This window comes from Chlamydotis macqueenii, chromosome 1 (genome assembly GCF_036417535.1).
Source record: "Chlamydotis macqueenii isolate bChlMac1 chromosome 1, bChlMac1.mat, whole genome shotgun sequence".
In the NCBI taxonomy this organism is placed as follows: Eukaryota; Metazoa; Chordata; class Aves; order Otidiformes; family Otididae; genus Chlamydotis; species Chlamydotis macqueenii.
Window position 1 is genome coordinate 78,422,976 of NC_141556.1, and position 16,207 is coordinate 78,439,182.

Sequence of the window (16,207 nt, forward strand, 5' to 3'; positions counted from 1 at the left end):
TTAAACAAATGGGAAGAGAACTGGTAAGAGTTGTATGTGCTACGTTATCCACACACAAAAAAAAAAGATTCCCAGCTTGTACATCTCCACTGACTGCAGATCAAAAAGGATTAATTATATTTAGACATACTCAGAGACCAACTATTCAATTGATTAGACTCATTAAAAAGTTCTTATTTGAATGGTTTCCGATGTTGACATAAGTATCTTAAAATGTCAATAAGAAAAAGGTGCAAATATGCCTCATAAAACAATCAATGTCTGCTAACAATTCAGAATCAATACATGAAACACTTGTTGGCATTACAGAGGAGTAATTTAATTAAAATACGGTAACTGATAAGCAAAGACAGACCATTTGGTAACATAAAAATCTCATGCACCTAAGAAAAATTGTCCTTTGGGAGAAGCATTCTTTCTGAAATAAAAGGCCTCACAGCTAAACTTCCCATTCATGTGCTCAAAGTAAGTAAGTAAAAAATGTGTTTGAGGACAGAAGCAAACAAAACCATAAAGGAAAAGTAAATAAATCAAACACCACAAAATCACACAACAGATCAAAATTGTTCTTTGATGTAAGCAGCAATCTGTATTTCTGGAAACCGAAAAATAATGACATTCTATACGACTATTCTTTCAGTAATACTACTTCATCAAGTACACTCAAGCAAGCATAAAGTTTGTAATAACTTTAAACACAGCCCAATTCACTCCAGCTGCTTTCTCAGCCTAAGGCAGAACTCTTAATTCTAAAATAAGGCATTTAAATGAGGCCATTCAATTACCACAGAATCTGGGTACAGTCTTTTGAGACTTTGCAGGACCTCTGCTTTCATTTGCTGACGTCTTCCTTCATGGTAATCAATTTTGGCATTCTGCAGTTCACCAACTATTTTGTTCAGTTCTTCATTCACTTCAGCCATTCTTATTGTTGAATTTTCAGTTTCCTTAGTTAGCACTTCCTCTTGCTCTTTCTTCTCTGCTAATGACTCACTTTGAACGGAAGCAAAAATAGGAAAGCAATTTACTATTTCATTTATACAAGCTTCTACCTTATAAAATTGAAGTTGTTCTATGGTCACAGAGCATGAAAATCCATTAAAGGTTTTAAGTATCTCTAAGAAGATATTTCTTACAGAGTTTCAAAATTGAGATCAAGTGAGTTTTTGCCTGCGTAACATGGACCATACTGTTTTATCCTCCTTCAAGAAAAGGTCTGATATTGTAAAACTGAGAAGGACTGAGAATTCTCACACAAAATTATGACACACTTTACACACTTACGAAAGTCACTGAGGCTCCACCACACCCTACCACAACTACGTAATGAAAATAATTTTGCGTCACACCAATCACAATGGGTCTGTTGCTCCCTCTCCATGGCAGAACTTTGTTCAGCATACAGACAGCATTAAGCCAAAGCACACATTACAGATGCATAGGAAAAGATAGGCTGAGGAAAAAAAGATCACTGACTCTGCCCTCCTGCACAAAACACAGGCTAATGTCAAAGTTAGTTCAGTTGCTCACTGAAGGGCTTACAGACCTTATTTCAGGGAGTAAAAAAATCAAGTAGAAGACAAGACCCAGGAAGCAAGAACTGAACCGTGCTTCTAACACCCAATGTAAATATTAACTGCTTCCTAGAGCAGCATAACTACACAACTGCCCTGTTCTCTCACCCAGAATTTGGACACCAATAGACCCATACCCTACCTGTAGTGACATAATTTGCATGCCTGGAAGAAATTATAAAACTGGTTTCAAGCAAGATACGGAATGAGACATCATACTTCCTACTTTATTTTGACAGCTAAAGTAACTGAATATTATTTAGAATTAGAAGAATTAGCTTTTAATTTTTTAAACATACATGCATATCTTGGCATATTCTTCCAACTTCTCTATTCGTTTTTTATGCTCTTCTATCTGTTCCACAGTGTGTTTTATGTTTTCCTATGCAATCACAAACAGAAGGCATTAAAAAAACAAACAACAACCAACCAAAACAAACAACAGAAAAATGACAGTTTTGTAGCAAGTTATAAAATTCTTAATTCAGAAGAAGTACGGAGATAGATGTTTTCTGCCTTATTGGTATTTCACGCTGAAGGAACAGCACCTCTTTTTCAATACTAGAAATACTACTGGTGCAAAATTGCACCATGAATAATACAGGAAAATTATTTTATCAAGGCCATTACTGGATTTTTCCTGTTTGGCTGCAGTTCAGAGAAAGCCTCTTCAGCACAAAGAATCATGACACCATCAAACAGAACAACTTTAAACACAGTGTAAGTTATAGATGTTAAAAGAAAAAAGATGCTTTTCTTGGTCTGAGACTAATAGCGGCTTTTCCCCAAGAAGGACAGATGAAGAAGGTGACATAGAGGTTCCAACCTGACACAAAAGCATTGTACTAAAAACAAACCAACAGTGAAACAAGTATTTTCAATTATTCAAATAAAATAAAAATACATTCATTACAGCAAACAAAATAAAAAGAAGAAGTATTGTTACCTACACATTTTATTAAGCCTTAATTTAACTTCTGAAATCCTTGTGACCTTTTGAGCCCACAACCTCTTTGTACACGCACTTCAACGCAATGTCTGACTATCCTTGCGATGAAATAGTTTACCTAATAGCTACTTGGAATTTCCTGCGTTCTAAGCTGTGCCAGTTGTCTCCCATCCGTCACTGTGCAATTCTAGAAAGACTGTGGCTCTACCTTATTCACACTCTCCCATTAGCTAACTGCAGGCAGCAAAGAGCTCTCCCATTCACTTCTCCTTCTCCAGGAGGAACAGATTTAGTTCTTGGCCTCCCCTTATAAGCCAGGTGCTCCAGCCCCAGCCAGCCTGGTGGCTCTCTGCTGGACTTGCCCCAGGATGCCAGTATCCTTCTCGTACTGGGGAGCCCAGAACTGGACAGAGCGTGCTAAATGTTCTCACATACATGCTGAATTGTGATGAGTGATCACTACGTGTCAGTAGTACAGATATGTAATGACAACTCCGAGTGCTCAGACATGCATTTTATGAACTCTCAAGGATCCCCTATTTCCTTCTCAGCAGTACAATGGGACTTGCAGGGTTTCAGAAGCATAAGCAATAGAATTTAGTTCACTTCTGGATACTAACTACAGTATAGAGACAGAAATTTAACCAGGTTTTCCTGGCAAGGAGTACTTCAAAAAGAAAAAGTAGTATTTTATCAAGAGCAAACACATGTACAAATATAAACTCAGACATCACCACAAGGATGACTTTACATCCTCACAGATACACAGTAAAATAGAGGCTTTTCCATATGAGCAGTTTATATGTACAAAAAGGAGGTGCTAGGAACTCTAGAACTGGTAATCTGATGGATTTTCAGGTTTCTGAACATAAAGAGTCTCCTCCAAACCTTGACTCCCTAACTAAATGGTGAAGAAATGGATGTTGCCTCTCTGACTTCTTAGTAGGTGACAAAACTGCAAGGTTAGTATAGTTGGTTAAAAAAAAAAAAAAAATTAAACACCAAAAATACCTAACAGGGCACGGTCACAGAAGACAAATTGCCAGCTGAGTTTCTGTCCTTCCTACTTTTAACAGAAGCATCATGCCAAGTTCAACAATGACTTGGGAAATAATTTTCCTATAAGAGAGCATCAGGCACTTGCCTGCCAAGCAATTCCCAGTGCAGACTATGCTTCAACTCAACTACCAGAGAAGCTGATTGGAAAACCTACTTCATTTCTCTTTCCATCTGCTGTTGATCTCCATTTAGTACACCAAGCACTTTTTTCATGGCTCTGAATGCATCTTCCGCTGCAGAAAGAGAGTCTTTCTTGATACTAGCCTCCATATTCTTTTCATCCAAACTTATTTTCTGAAAGTCAATGTGTTTTTCATTGTGATAGAGTCGGAAAAGCTTCAGCTGTATCCTCTCTTCATCCAGCTCCTTGAGAAGCATCTGGTAAAGCTCTGCCTACCAACATTAAAATTTTATTTATGGTTTACAAAAAGGATTATTAATTGCTAGCAAACTAATTGCAAGTCTAAGCAGATGTAAGATGATGTACCACCAGCTGTAATTCCAGTAACGTGCACTAATCATAAAACTCAAACACCCAAGTCAACACTTAAATTAATTATAGTGGCAAACTTACACTTGCATTTCTTTAGATTTTGTTATATGTATTCCTCTATCCTTTTACATTATACTAAATTCTTATAGGTTACACCACACTAAAAAAAGTACTAGATGGAAAATAACAGTTGTTGTTGTTGTTGTTTGGGTTGGTTGGGGTTTGGGGTTTTTTTTTTCAGAAAACCTGTATTTAAGTTCATGAAGGATGCAAAATCTGCGATCTCGATATGCAAAACAGGAATAACTTGGAGTTACCTCCTCTTTCTCTGTCTTCGCTTGTTTGTGTTCTGCTGCAACGCTTTTTTTCTTGTTATAATGAAACTGCACATCCTCTTCAGCTTGCTGCATTTTTTTCTTTTTTCGTTCATAGTGTTCAGCCTATTCCCATGAATTACTGATTTGTTCAAAAAGTTGGGTTCTCTCCCTCAGCTTCTTCATTGCAATTGATTCTACTGTTCCCTAGAACAAAATTGGAAAAGAAACAATGCAGCACTGCACATCATTATGTTGTCTCAGGATGACTTTCTTCTCCAAGAGCACATAGTACAGATTTGTCTCCTGACATATATACAGCTGACAGAACTGGATCCAAGTACTTTCAGATTCAAACCCAAGGAAAAGTTTAAGTCTCACCTAGCCACCTCACCTAATTAAATGACATCACTAAAAATTTTACAGTGCCAGATACGGTCTACAAAAAACACCTTCAAACGAAATCAATCAGCACAAATCAGTGAGCAGTATCAGAATGACAAAATTCAATCTTGTTAGCCTCTTTAAAGGAACTGAAGCTCATTTTCAATGAAAAATAAACGAACAACCCCTCCCAGTATTTCAAAAGCAAAACAGCTGAAATCAATGCACCGGAACACTACACAAATCCCAGAGTTAATGGGTGCACACTTTCCTTGAAGCCAAAAAGAGCCAAATTACTGAAACACAGCCATTTTTACTACACGTTAGTAGAAGCAGGAAGGATGGGGAACAGCACACACAAGAATTAGCCTTTAAAATCTACTATTAAAGAGCACTAACTTGGAAAGGAGACAAGAAAATTTGTAACTGTAATCCAGATGACTTAAAACTTGAGAGGGGGAGAAATCTCTTCCGATTTCAAGCCAGAAACTGTCAGATCCAGAATGTCCGCTCAAGCTTGCCTTCAACTAATACAACCCCAAAAGCATGGCGTACTCTGACAGTTATTTTGGTGGTTTACAGCACCTCACTGGAACTCTTCCAGCTTTGCCCAGGAGAAACTTAGAAACTGCTTTTAAAATTGATTTGGATCATGGTTTTGAAACTGTCAGGCTAACAGCTCAGAAGTTATTCTTTTCAGTAGACAGAGGGAAGCACAAAGCCTTAATTTCTCAGCCTTTGCCACAGTACCCTGTTGCAGGGCTCAGTTGCGCTTGAGATCGTAGGGCTCAGAGAGCAGTTTGGTCCCTATTACACACCACGCACCAAACAAGTGGACAGACTCAGCTCACAGCTGGATTGCTGATGACCCTAACCCTCTGCTGTTACACTTGATGCTGGTGCTACCCACCTGGCAAGGACTGAGATCAAAAACAGAAGCCAACTTTTCACAGCTCGGACAATCACGACTCAGCACCAGTTGTCTATCACAGCGGTCCATTTGCCGTTCGCGCAACACGCAGAAGACGTGCATGCATGCATATACGCTACTGCTAGACTGCGAGGCACTTGAAACACCTGGCACTTAAAAGCCCTGGAAGCTTCAACTTCAGTATTTGGGGAGAATTTTTAAAATGCTAAAGGTTTTATTTTTGCCAGAGGAGAATTTGAGCCTTCTGATACACCAGATTTAGATTGTATTTGCCAAGGAACCAAATCCCCTCTACAGTTGAGAGCACATAGCAAGACAGCTTCCTGAAAACACTCCTCCCCTCGCAAATTCTGCTTCTAAATGAATAAAATTGAATTAAGAGTTCAGACTATTAATCTTAATGCACTAAAAGCTGATTATCTAATTATGAGACCTTTGTCATGAATAAATTCTAATTACAGCAATTTACTGTAATGATGCATTTACATGGATTTTATCCTCATTAGCAGCAAGATTTATGCCAGCTGCTCTGTAATAAATGTCTCTCTTTACCTATTAGATTTTTATACTGAGCACTCATCTCAGGGAACAAACTCCAGGCTCACAAAAGAAGTTGTGATTATTTATTTTTCATTAATGCTTTCCAAAACATCACTGGATAAAGAGAAGCATCAGCTTATTATCTTGCTTCAAAGGCAGAGAAGAAAAGACTTCACATTTGGTGGATAATCATTTTTTCAGCAGAAAAACATTCCTCACAGCTTAGAGGAACCATAATTTCAACTAAACAGGGTTTCTTCCTCTGCTTTTATTCCCACAGCCTCTCACGAGCTACTCTCAACTCAGAAACATCATAAAACTACTTTCATCCAATTCTGTCACAGGGCTATCATCTGTAAAATGAGCATCTGTAGATACTTAGGGGTTAATTAAACACTTATGAAAACCTTCACAGCCTCAGCATGGAAAGCAAATCAGAGTTCTGAGCAATTCACACTGTATTTAATTTTTGGTTTGAGTTTAGCCAAGTATTCTGCAAGGACAATATGAGATGTGGTTTACACAGATTAAAGCTACCTTTGATATTAAAAGCCCATAATTAAGACTGCATAAAATCAGAATATATGTCCCCTTTCCAGCGATAGTTGCCAGCTAGCCAGATCACTTGAAATCAGAAGTTCAGTCTTCTTCCCACACCTACATAAAAGATCACCATTCAGTTTGGCCTTACGCAGACACAGGACTTCTCTTGACTTTCAGAAGTCCACTGGCACCAACAATTCCAGAGCAGGCAAAACAGAGGGAAGGCATTGCCAAACGAGAGGCCCCCAGAGCACATCCTTGCAACACATCCCTCTCACCAACACCGGGGCTGGGAAAGGAGCACCTCCACTGATGCCAGCTGTAATGACACAGCACAGCAAGAAGTGCACTTTCACAAGCACGCAAGTCCTAAATCTGTCAGAAAAGACAACATATACTTTCAGCACAAGTTCTTCTGGCAGAACTCTAGCTAGAAAAGGAAGGCATGCTGCTACCAACAGCAACAAAAGGGACAAGAGATGCCACAGATTAAACAGCCTACTCTGCCACAGACACAACCCTCCTCTTTTACTCACTCTAAAACGCAGGTAATCGTTCCCCTGCCACATCATATGTTGCATGCACACAGCCATTAACACCATATAAACAGGACAAGCAGAATATAATTCAAGATGAGATAATAATTTAATAACAAATACACCACACACTTCTTTACTAACAGACAGTAATTTATAAGGAAGATGGATGGAAGCTCATTTGAAGCTGAATGAAGACGACCAGTCTGAACCAAACAGAAATGTTGCTGCTCTTCTCTATCTTTCCGTGGGCATTGTAAGAATACATCATCCAGCAAGCTTTCAAACTTGCACACAGCTACTAGAGTTTTTAAAAGCAATAGAATTGATTTAAACATTGGCTGCACAGCATATTTATAAGGGAGTTGACAAAATCTGAGCTTCAAGCATCAAGTCATCAATGTTAAAATGCTGATAAAAACATTAGACCAAATACTCCGATAGCTGCCGAGCCATATTTACTCATTTTCCGGTAGACGGTATCACCTCTCTCATATTTAGCACCTTCTCTAAGCACGGCTAAATGGTAGGCAGCACTAAGATGCCCAGAATCTAAATGCAGTTTCAGCATACACCTTAAAGCCTGTTCTCATCAGACAATTGACTCAAAGGCCCAAAATAACATGAGCCAGAAGCTGCCACTTAGATCAAAGACAAATGCAGTCCTTTGTGTGGGGAGGGAAAGATAAACACATTTCTACATCCAGGAACAGATTACAAAGTCTTCCATGAAGGCCTGTGAACAATTCCATGAAATGATGCGTCCAAATCACTTGACATTCCGAGAAAACAAGCTCATTTGCAACTGATCATTTCTATTTCCTAAAACACGAAAATGACCCAGAGTTGTCTAAACTGCAGTTGTGTTTTAGCCTTATGCTGAACTAAACAATAGCAGGTAAAATGTAATTCTGCTCTAAAGATCACTGTTTACCCTATCCAGTAATAGTTTCCCTCCTATACCGTACAGATTTAACTTTGAAACTCTCTATAGAAGTCAAGCCACAGTTGTTGTGATGCAGCTTCCTGGTCCATACTTGTAAAGCAGCCATCACTCACATCCCTGTCCTCTCCCTTCCACTGCAAAGCAATGGAATTACATCACTTTGGAAAAAAGGAAGGAAAATGCCACAATGTAAACACTTTTGATCCTGAGGAGTGAAGTGCAACCTTCAAGTATACTTGACATTCACTAGTGGTGGCCCTCCACTGCCCCACGCTCCTCCTCACCCCTCAGACTCTGCAATAAATCTAGGACAACGTATTTTCATTCGAATAATTAGATACAGACTTCACCTGGATTCTGAAGCTTTCACTTCATCCTCAGAGGCTGTACAATCCCAGTTAAGGCTGATATATCAAGAGGCATATGTGTTGCAGCAATGGTTCTTAGGAGGTATAGATTCTCTGCACCATAATCATACACCTACCGAGCCACTCGCTTGTTCATTAGATGGGAGAGATTAGTGCCACAGATGTTAAGACAGAAAGTTTTGGTTTTAATATAGCGCTATTTCCAAACAGCAGACACTTTACAGACAGTTTAGATTTGCCATCACAATTTACCACCTCCTGCAGCACAGCATGCACATCAGCCACAACCAGTTTCCTGTCTCCCTGGAAAATATGAAAGAGTTCATTCATACTGCAGCATCACTTTGGGTACCGTAAACAAGCTCTTCCTTTCTGCCTAGGAGAGAAAATCATTCATGAAAATTAAACTTTCCCATTATCTCCCTACGTTCTTAGGAGTGCATGTTCTTCCCAACCAAGAATCATCCACAAATAACTTCGATGCCACAAAAGATACCTTACCAAAATAGCCAAGAGAACGGAGATGGGTAAGAGTCAGACCACAAAATTCACATCCAGCTATCACTTCGTTGAAACTTTCTGCTTTTGCATAGGGTCTGCAGAAAATAGGATGAGGTGTATTAAATGCAGATGATGTTTCCAATATTGACTGTGTTTCTTTGCATTCCAACAGTAAGAAAAGACAAGGACAACCATGTCCAGAGAAAGAATCTGTCCCAAGATTGACACAGAAAAATAAATATTTCAGTTTTGTTCCTTTTCCTAACTTAGGTTTTTAGGAAAACAGTAGAGCAGTTCCACCAATGGCATGTTTCTGCAAAGGGCCTAGAGAAACTTGCCTTTTAATAGCTAGACATTGAAAGCTAAATGCTAAATTCACTGAACTTGACCATCAAGTTTGTAAGGGTGCAGACTTAGTACTGCTGGACATCTATCACCTTGGCTCTTACCCATATCAGTAAGACAGGGAGGAAAATTTTGTATGTTGAGGGACCAGTTCTCAGTGCTCTAATGCTACCAATTACACCCAACTGTAGGAAGGAACAATTAACCTCATCATGTGCATCAACAATCAGCAGATGATCTTCACCTTTCGCCAAGAAAAGCTTATTGACATTAGGGTTCAAAGTGGTACTTTCTGAGCTTCTCAGGCCAAACACTGCAAGGATGAACTTGGGAGCACAGACAAGATATAAATACTGACGTTACATGATGACAAGTGATTATTTCCTAGATAAGGACCTACAGGTCCAATTAAATCCCTTCAAGATGACACTGACCAACTTCTCTTGCATCGTAACCAAAATTCTAAAGGAATTCAAATGCTTAAAGACCAATCTCATGTCACAATGCACTGCTTTCAGTGCAATCTAAGCTCTTACTTTTTCAGACCAGCATTACAAAGCGTTTGCCCTCTTACCAGCATTATAAAACCAGCATCTGTTAACATGAACAACAACATAAACCACCAGGTCTCCATGTGGAGCATTGGCTTCCTGAAGACCAAAAATACTTGCCAATGAAGCTTAAAAACAACAACAACAAGGAAAAAAAAAAAAAAAAAGACCAAACCATGGAGTGCCACACTTTTTTTCTAACAGGGACCAGGAGCCTCAGAAAAAGCAAGAATCACTTCACAACAGGCAGGTATGGGATAACCCACTCTACACCAAGTCTCACCCTAACACTTAGCAGCTGGAGCTTGTGCTGCATCTTAAAATATGAAGATTTTTGTCCTGTCTAGAACCTTGGAATTACCCTAATTCGCCTCAATAACTTGGGGAAAAAAAAAATCTGATGAATATAGGAATTCCTCTTGCAAACGCAGCAAGTTCTCAGACTCAATTAATTAATTTTGATATAAAAGAGCTGTGCAGTTTGGGATTTTTTTTTTGAGGCGGGGGGCGTGTTCTGTTGTGGTTTCATTTTTAAGAAAATATTTCGTAACATCAGAACTAACTTGGACAAGAGGAATAATAGAAAAAGTGACACTGCTCATGTCAAAACTTTAACTTGGCCACTCGTGGAAAAAACACACTGCAAAACAGCCAGCTAGAGTGTTTGCAGAGGAAAATAAAATTCCTCTTGCAGCTCAGAGGAGACAGATGTATTGTCATAGGAATGGATTAGCAATACTAGCTTCTGGTTATGAGTAGCAGGTGATGAATGGAGCATTTCCAGGGCAATGACCACGGACAAACACAGGTCTGAGTGTACAGCCAAAATATTCTCCAGGTGGTTTTGCTACAGATAGCCATTTCCACACTGACACAAGCAAGTACCACCCAAGTACATACTAGGTTTCTGAAAGACAACAAAATGCACTGATGACAGGAAATGGTCATCATTTAAAAACACATCTAACTTAGGAACCCAGATCCCACTTCCAAGCAACTGCAAGCACTTGAAGTTTCGTGGAAAGTCAAACGACTTGGGTTTCTAAGTGCCACTTCATTATGTGACATTACTACAGCTATTAATATTATACACATTTCCCTCTGCTCTATCCCTTGGCTTTATTTCAAAATTCCCATTTTAAGTCCCCTTTTCCCTGGGAAGACATGCAACTAATAGAACAAAATCCAGATACAGGAACAGCTAAGATACAGTAGAAAGATGCATAGAATCTTTTAAAACTTGAATACATTCATGTATGGAATCTGGAAATTAATACTCCACACTTGCGCAGATGGCAGTAACTGCACAACGTGCCAAGTTAAGGCATGTGTACACACACGGGGGTGCTTGCCACTGCCTGCCACGATGCACTAATACTGTTTCCCATTCCCAGCATTACAGTGATACCGGAATTACACACCAGCTCTTTGCAGGCTAGTATCTTAAAATTCCTTACATTCATATCTTTCCAGACTTTTCTTCCTTTCTTTTTTCCCTTTCTCTTTTTAGCCTTTTAGCTGTTGGACTGTGCCAGAACCAAGCTTCATTTCCAAACCTACCTGCCTAACTCCTCCAGTATTTAAACCTCACGGAGATTTTATTGAACGCTGCCTGCATGTTACCTGGGCACATTTCAAGAAAAGATGAAGCAGGGTACGAATAAAACACAAACTGTGATGACATCATCAACAAGTAGGGAACTGACAGTGGAAAGCCCTCAACACAAGCCTCGTCATCAAGCAGCCAAAGTAGACTACACAGTGGACAGCAACATCTATTTTGTGGAGAAGTTGCCATACAGTCACCGTAACTTAGTGGCGTAGTTCAGCCCTCATCGGGACCAGACTACGCAGTCTCTCTCTCACTCCCCCCACCCTGCGAGAGAAGAGGGGGAGATGATAGAAGAAAAACAGCTCGAGGTTTGAGATAAGGACGGGGAGAAATCCTTAAAGTCACGGTCACTCGACTTGGGAAAAACTATCCATTTATTACTGAAAACAGCAGGATAATGAGACAGGGAACAAGATAACCTCCCCCCACCCCTCCCTCTTCCCGAGCTTAACATTATCTCTACCACCTTCCCCCCCGCCACCCGGAAGTGGTACAGGGGGGAAGAGGGAATGGGGGTCGTGGCCAGTTCATCATGTGTTGTTTTATGCCGCTGCTTCATCACCGGGGGAAGAACTCCTCACATTCCTCCCCTGCTCCGTTGTGGGGTCGCATCCACATGCCACAGTCCTTCGTGAAACTGCTCCGGCGTGGGTCACCTCTTCCACAGGGTGCAGTCCCTCCAGAACAGCTGCCCCAGCGGGCCCTCCATGGGCCACAGCCATCTTTGGGCATCCATCTGTCCCAGTGTGGGGTCCTCCACGGGCTCCTGGTGGATTTGTGCTCCTCCATGGACCTCCATGGGCTGCAGGGGGACAACCAGCTCCACCATGGTCATTACCACAGGCTGCAGGGCCAGGAGCCACATTACTCTTCTCCCTCCTTCTTCACGGACCTTGGAGTCTGCAGCCGTTCCTCTCACAAGAAAAATTCTTCACAACAGGCTGGCAGACGCCTCTCAGGATCTTTTTACATCTCATCCACATCTCATCTCTTCTCCACTTCTTACAGCCGGGCTGGGCTCAGTCAGCTGCCCAGCGGGAGGCCAGAAGGTGAGACCTGCAAGGCCCACAAGGCTCGCGCCTCCACCTCTCTGCCCCCATTCAGCTGCTTCACATCTTCTCTCCCTTTTTTTTCTGTTTTCCCCTTCTTAAATACGTTATCCCAGAGGTGTTATCACAGAATATTCTGCTACCAATTGGCTCCGTCTTGGCCAGAAGCAGGTCCACCCTAGGCCCGGCCGAGTCCGCTGAACAAAGGGAGCAACTTCTAGCAGTTTCCTACAGAAGCCACCAGCTTAGGCCCCCCCTCACTAAACAAAACCAGAAAACTGTGCCAGAGGATCTGGGTTACCTCTGCCAGAAGACCTGCCAGAAGATCTGGATATGGATCTGCCAGAGGATCTGGATCTGCCTCTGCCAGAGGCAGAAAATCAGAAAATCACAACAAAACAAGAAAAAAAAAACAACCCAGCTTTAAAATCATCTTCTCCTTCTACCTCTATAAATAAATAAATAAATCACACTATACTCATTTTTGCATTAGGTTTTTTTTTCTGCTGTTAGTTCCTCTTTCTCCAACCCAAATCCTTGATCTTAGATACTATTCTAGAAAGAGTATTCTCCTAAAATAAATGTATGGTTTCTTCAAGGGTTTTTTTACTTACTCTGTACTCCACACTGCACTTGAGAACTTCAAAGCATAAGGCAAATAGCAGTATAAATGAGAGCAGGCCAGCCAGATGGCAACAAAGGCACAGAGAAATCAACCAAGCTTTGTTTTACTGCAGGGGGGTGAACATTATATATCAGAAACTATGATACTCTCTATCTGTTGACAAGTTTTGTCATGTCTGTTTCATGTTGACACATTTTTTAATAATACAAGCAGACTCACAATGCAAAATAAAAAGACCAGGGACATTCTCAGGATAGAGCAGTTGAGATGATACATGACAATTCCGTGACTTGTCAAAGTCATAAAATAATCCAGAAGAGATTCAGGAACTGGAGTCCCCAAGGCCCAGTTTAGCATCTTAGGCAGAAGTTCTCCTTGTATCACCCCTTTTCTGATGTTTCAGGGGCAAGACAAGGGACAGAATCAGAACCAATCAGAAGAGAATTTAATTTCTACTGCCAAAACATCTGACAGCGGTATTTACTTCCCAAACACAACATGGAGAATGTGTCTTGCTCATAGTAAAGGACAGTGGGAGGGAGGCAGCATGAAGACCAAGATTTGCAAGGGTAAGGGGAATAGAAGTGGAGAGGAAGAAGAAAGAAGCCAAAATGAGCAAGGGGCAGGGGCTGATGAGAAAGAAGCTTGTTGTTGCAGTGGGAGAATAAGAGGCAACAACATATCCTACTGTAATGGCGAGGTGCCAGGCAACCAATCTGCACTTAGAGGAACATGAGTAAAAATTTCTGAGCCTGGGAGCTTATGAGAGCTTTCCTGAGTTTGCCTGTGTTTGGCCCTATAGGAGAATATCAGACCTGAAAATGTGCCAGAAAAGGCTCTCTCCACTCCTTCCCTGCAATGGTTAGTTACATTTTATGGACTTCCCTTTTATTTTGTTTTTGCCTCAGAAAACAAAATAAGCAAAAATCTCAAAAGGGGGAAACAACGCAATCAAACAAAAAGCTCAGAAAAAACTCCCAAAAACCCAAATGCGGAGCAGGCATTAAATTAACTCTCAGTTCACTAGGTGGCAACACGGAGTAAGAAATCAGCACTGGAGGCTTCAACCAGAACATCTGGTTGGACCTTCACAGCCCCCTGACCCTTTCATCCCCACGAAACAAACTCAAGTTCTGGTTGATCAAATGACCACCTTCTAAACACTAAACAAAATACACTCCCTGCAGATGTAGAAATATTGTCTTTGTTGGCCAGTGTTCGTGCTGATTGACTATCATTGCGTGTATCTGGTTTCACTCACAGTCACCTTTGTGTGGCTTTCATGTGGCACAGAGGCTACCAGTTTTGACATAAGCCTTGGATCTGTAACTCTCTTTGCCTCCTGAAAGCAGAGAAATTACTTTTCAATCAAGCAGCTTAGGAGTGGAGAGGAAAAGAATCATTCATTTTCTCAAAGTATAAATCAATTACATGTGCTGAAATGTTCCCACTTTACTGAATATGGGTTTCCAAAGGAGACTTCTTCCCTTGTTCTCCTAGAGTAATGGCAGCTTTAAGTCAGTAAACAAAATGGCACATGACTAAAATGTTTCTTCTTCCTTCAGTTAAAATATACAGTTTATGCTGTGTAAACTTCTAAATTGAGCTGTTCATAAAAAGAAATACCAGCATGACATCTTTCAAACATGACGCTCTTTCATTTCCTTGTAAATGAAACTCTACAGAAGTGTTAAAGCCCTGAGGGCATCAATAGACCTTAATGTCCCTGGCTAGACCCACCTGGGACCTCTAGCCCACCTCTGCCCATGGGCCTATTTAAGTCCAGCCTTGTGCCGTAGTCCCTGCCTGAGCTCTGCAGTGGGGGTGCTGGTCTTCAGCCAAGCTATGCCCTTGCCTGACCATGGATCCTGTTGTTCTGGAGATGTGGGTTGATTTTCTGGCTTGACCTCATGCCTACCTTGTTACTGTGGACCTGCCTAGTGGTTACTGGGATCTGTCTAACCCTGGTTACCATCACTGGACCTGATCCTGACTTACGGATTGATTTCCTGTCTTGATGCTGGACCTGCTTCGTCACCACAACCTTGCCCAGTGGCATGGACCCTGTGCTTGCCTTGCACCCACAGGCCTGCCTGCCGTACCTGAGGCTATAAGGTGGCCCCTGCCTGGTGAGGACCCTGCCCTGCTGGCTGTGGCACCCCGTTGGCTCCTGGCCCAAGAGACCAGCCAGCCTGCATTGTGCCCAGATCTGAAGTCTGGAGTTAGCAACAGTGCGAAGTCTGCTGCTGTGAAAGCAAGTGAGAATAGAAGAAGCAGCTGGGTGTGTGAGTACCCACGACCTCTATGCATGCTGTAACTCATCCCACCCTTGATGAGCAGGTGGAGAGGAGGAGCAGAAGTCCCTTTGAAATCTACTGCTGATGGCAATCTACTCCAAACATGAGCTGTCTCATGGACCCTGCAGCCTTCTCTCCAGCTGTCCCAGTTACGCAGATTCAAATCAGGAAGGGGTGCTACCTTTCCAATGAAATGCTTGAGATCCTCTGGCCTCAGTGCCAAACGTGGCACATAGCTGACTTTTGGCTGTCACAACGTGGCCACTGCAAGCCTAGGACCAGGTACCTGCAGTATCTCAAAACAGGTACCAGTGCAAGTTAGTGGCTGTGAGCTTCTGGTTCCCTTTGAGTTTCCAAGTCTGCTGAAGTTACTGCCTCCTACAGAGGCAAGCTGTCACCTCTCATCTGAACAGCTTGGGAGCCTCTCAGAGCCCCTCTGGGCTTCTAGCAGCATGCCAGCCACTCATCCAAGGCAGAAGGATATACTCTGGCATGTCACCCTTGCTAAGCTGTCAGCCCACTGACAGCTGATGAAGGATGGAAGACAGACATGTTCAGTTCCTGCGCCATCCCCCTCGTTCCTGTTTAGT

At 41.6% G+C, this 16,207-nt stretch overlaps 1 protein-coding gene across 4 annotated transcripts in view; it reads right to left on the reverse strand.

Annotated features, from left to right (window-relative positions):
- Positions 1-16,207, reverse strand: part of LOC147602149 (uncharacterized) — a 214,208-nt gene that overhangs the window by 131,745 nt on the left and 66,256 nt on the right. For 3 of the 4 annotated variants that reach the window (XR_015259976.1, XM_086757844.1, XM_086757830.1), the window contains 2 exons: positions 14,588-14,662; positions 9,139-9,233 (listed from right to left, as the gene is read on the reverse strand). Coding sequence is in view for 3 of the 4 variants with exons in the window: in XM_086757844.1 (XP_086613970.1) it covers positions 9,186-9,233; positions 14,588-14,662 (123 nt within the window). In the remaining variant the exon portion in view is untranslated. The remainder of the gene's footprint in view (positions 1-9,138; positions 9,234-14,587; positions 14,663-16,207) is intronic. The other variant, XM_086757853.1, reaches the window with a different exon arrangement.